The sequence below is a fragment of the Pygoscelis adeliae genome, unplaced genomic scaffold (assembly GCF_000699105.1).
Source record: "Pygoscelis adeliae isolate BGI_AS28 unplaced genomic scaffold, ASM69910v1 Scaffold22, whole genome shotgun sequence".
Classification (NCBI taxonomy): Eukaryota; Metazoa; Chordata; class Aves; order Sphenisciformes; family Spheniscidae; genus Pygoscelis; species Pygoscelis adeliae.
Genome location: NW_008824350.1, coordinates 2,826,739 through 2,830,824, shown reverse-complemented (window position 1 = coordinate 2,830,824; position 4,086 = coordinate 2,826,739). Strand labels below are relative to the sequence as shown.

Below are 4,086 nucleotides of genomic sequence, written 5' to 3'. Positions count from 1 at the left end.
AAAGAGTGGTTAAACATTGGAACAGGCTGCCCAGGGGAGTGGTTGAGTCACCATCCCTGGAAGTATTTAAAAAACGGGTAGATGAGGCGCTTAGGGACATGGTTTAGTGGGCATGGTGTTGTTGGGTTGACGGTTGGACTCGATGATCTTGGAGGTCTCTTCCAACCTTAATGATTCTATGATTCTATGATTCTATGAAAACAGGTGAGTGTTTTAGAGTGTCTCTGAATGAAAGATGGATGAGATTATGCAGAGCAAAACAGCTGCTGCAGCTTCTCAGTGCTCCAGGCCCAAATTCGTGAGCTGTGATGCTCACCTGCATGTCTCTGAGCAACCGGTGATTCATCAATCAAGCTGAGAGCCAGCGACTGATGTGGGTGGTTGGGGGAGGAGGGTCCTTGGCAACCTGCTTGCGTGGATTTCAAGTTTAACAGTGGAGCTTTTCATTTCTAGATGGCTGAGAGACACCTTGTGGAATGTGGGTACTTATTTTTCTTGCTTTTAGCTATTTAAATTCTAGAAACGAGAATCAGCTTGTGAAGTGCCCATTTATAATAAAACTATAGACTGTGCTTTTGTGTGCTTGAGGCAGATGCAGCTGTATCTGGATGTGGATGGCACAGATAATATGGCTCTCTGAATATTGGGAGGATCAGTGAAGCAAAACTTGGACATTTTTAGTACAACCACTTCTAGTGACAGCCTGTGCCCAGCACCCTGAGATCACACTGCCCAGAAACCACTAGGTTAGACTAAAATCTGCTGTCTCAAGCAAAATTCATGTCATTTTCATGCGCTTCTGGTAGACATCATAAGGAATATCTCAGCAGTCTGTTTGTAGCCCCACTGACAGTCATCTCACAATATCTTTGTGGTTTGGGCATATTTGGTTCAGACTGCAAGGAGATAGGTAAAAAAACAGAGAAAAAATGTAACTCTCAACATTTTGTAGAAACATAAATATGAGGCTGCTGAAGTCCCTGGTGGAGGTAATTAGGGTGTCCTTTTAAGCAAAGAGATTGACCTAACAGGGAGGATGGATGTTGGCAACTCCAAGAGGTTGGGTTAACCCGAGGCTGAGTTGAAGAAGTTGAAGGATGAGAGGCTGATGTGGGGTGCTCTGTTCCCTCTGCACCTCCGCACTCTGCAACAGGCAATCCTGCATGGTTAGCATCACAAGGCCTCCTTGTATGTACTAGGTTGTCCACTTGCTCTAGCTGGCAGATACACTCTCGTCACCGCTAATCAAGGTCAGATCATGGATTTTGAAAGGTTTTCCAGGTGTGTGGCTTGTCGGAGAGTCAGACTTATAGAGTTTAAGAAAGGATGTGGACCCAGGGGTACGCTGCCCAGGAATGACTGTCTGCAGGGGCAAGACGAGGGGGAAGGTAATGATGCCTGCCAGCCCTGCTGAGGGATTTCCAGGTCTGAGCTTTAGCAGAGGGGGAAGGAGGAGTGGCTGGGAAAGCTGACCAGGAATGTCTCTTTGAAGCTGTGGGGGGGTGCAATCTTTCCTGGAGGCTGTTTTTAACAGCAGGTTCTGCCAAGCAGATCAGTCCCCTCCAACACTATGTGTTTTGTACTCCAGATTCAGCTCATTGTGGTGGCTTTTGTCTTTCTCTGCAGGGGTAAAGCGCTGTCTCTCAGAGATGGAAGAAGGCAAAGTAAATCTGGAGAACAACTGCTCACCCTATTACCTCATTAAGCTAATCTACTCCTCTGAAAATTTTGACAAACTCGTGAACTTGAGCAAATACAACATCCTCAATAACAAAGACCTGCTCCTCCAGGCAATCCGGAGTGCCGTAGAACGGAGGAGAAGTAGCAGGACTGGGAATCTCCCCAGTCACTCTGGAGCTGGATACCCCTAGGCTGGGTTTTTGCACTGTTCCCCACTGAAGGCTACAACAGTCACATTACAACACATCACAGTCACGTTATAACATGTCGCAGTCACATTGCAACACATCACAGTGTTCATTATTTGCAGGAAACTCAGGAAACCTGTACATTTCTCATCTTGCCTTTTTCAAGTTCCTAGCTTTCAAAAGGACTTATTTAATCTCCTTCCCCCAAGTTTTCAGACCACAAGAGCCTCACACTGTGGTCGTACTTGTTAAGAAATTAGAGTCCTGGTTAGCAGAGACCTTCCAGGATCTCCCCAATGTTATAGAATATGGTGGTGGTGATAGTGATAGTTCTTCATATGTGCCTGTCCCCTCATTCCTGAGCCCATTGTCAGTGTCTTTTCAATGCTTTGTTACAAACCAAGTCCTGGCCATTTGCATTCAGTAATGTCCAGATTTTCAGATAGGCTGAGAAACTAGAATTTGCACTGAATTGGTGGGGTCAGCTTTGAAGGCAGGCCAAAGAGTCATATATATCTGTGAACAACGGCCAAACTGCAACGTGGACAATTGCATTCTGTCTGGCCGATTCCCCTTGCTGATTTAGAAATTATTCCTTCTTTCCATTCCCCTGCAAGAGTTTGGCACAGAACCGCTGCTCCAGACTGCCACAAGGGGAGCAGTTACATTTCAAGGAGAGAGGACATGAGCTGCAGAGAGCGAGTACGGTTCTTTTGAGCATTGGCTGGAGGAAAAATTCTGCATAAGGCATGAGTGATTATATTGATTTATACGGGTAGTGCCTTTATGCATTAAAATGTCAAGAGCCTGAAACAAGCTTTTGATACCAGCAACCTGAGGGGAATAATTACCATAAACTCAAGTACATTTAATTTAATAATCATGACCGAGACACAAACTGGTGCTCCTTACGTATGTAAACTGAGTGTAGGATAACATAACTCACTAACAGAGTGCATAGCCGTTGTATTTTCACACCCAGAAGATTTTTTCCCTTTACAGTCTTCTATCCCTAACATAATAGGCAAGGTATTTTTAATAGGTGCTATGCTAACATAAAGCACAAATAAAAAAAGGAAATTCTTTATCACACCTCCTTGCTGAAGGAAAATATTTGGAAAAATGATGTCTGGTTTTCATTTGCTTTGGAGTGCAGTGAGAGACTTTGCCCTGAACTAGGAGCATGGAACATCTTTATAGCCCTCCACTATATTAAAAAGATGGTAGAGAAGGATGCTGAGAAATATGAAACAGAGCTCCACAGAAGTCAGAGAAGTTTCCAGACTGCCTAGCACTGAAGCATTTGCACCTGCTTCTGGCTTATTTAATCCAAACACAGCATATTCATCGGGACCTCCAAGGAAAGTCTTAGACATTTCTTCCGTGTTGGAAATTTACTTGATATCTAGAATTAGTTTTACTTGAAATCCAAAATTAGGCAAAGAAAGAGAAACAGGGGTCTGCCTTTTCGGTACATGCAGACAGTAGTCAAGCTCAGGGAGCGCATTTACAAAAGGCTTCATTGCCTGAACCCTTCATCTACTAAATGCTGCTTCTGCTGCAAGCAATGGCAATGAATAAGCCTCAACAATATTCCTTGTGCAATGCTTATTTACTGAGCTAAGGCATACCATGCAAAACCTGAGGAGTCTTAACAGCTGGAACGCAACTCTACAACTGAATTCAGACCATGAGAAGATAAGAACTAATTGGATACCGGCTGCAATAAAAAAATAAAGAGCCATTTTGAGTTGAAAGCTGAGATGGCAGCAGGGGGCTATCTCAGAAGAGAGAGTCCTACCAGCAGGATCTGCTACCTTCGTGTAGGAGAGCAGCACGTCCTGGCACAGTATGCCGTGGTGCAGGTATATGCACATACAAGCACATGTGGCTGTGTGCACGCACATGCTCGGGGTGTGCACTGTTTTCATGCTCCTCTGGCTGGTCCTATTAAAGAAACCCGTTCCTATAACCCGCCCGCACAGAACAAAAACTGATTCCAGCATGACTGTGAAGAGGCTGCATGCTCCCACGTACCGTGGCCTGGTGCACACTGATTCACCGGGGCTCCAGCGCTTGGCCCCACAGCCAGCCAGTGTTTGACCCCCTGCTCACCTCAGCCGGGCAGCAGGAGCGGAAAGGATGGACAAGGAGTGAGTGATGCTGTCGTGCTGCCTGTCTCCATGCCCTCACTGCGTTGGTGTGCTTGGGGTGTCAA

At 45.5% G+C, this 4,086-nt stretch overlaps 1 protein-coding gene across 1 annotated transcript in view; it reads left to right on the top strand.

Moving 5' to 3' along the window:
- LOC103912850 (cytosolic phospholipase A2 beta-like) overlaps positions 1–1,871 on the top strand; it is a gene marked incomplete at its 5' end in the record, with an annotated part of 88,765 nt that extends 86,894 nt beyond the window's left edge. Inside the window, one exon of the mRNA XM_009319256.1 lies at positions 1,627–1,871. Coding sequence (XP_009317531.1) covers positions 1,627–1,871 — 245 coding nt within the window. The remainder of the gene's footprint in view (positions 1–1,626) is intronic.
- Between the last annotated feature and the right edge of the window lie 2,215 nt (positions 1,872–4,086).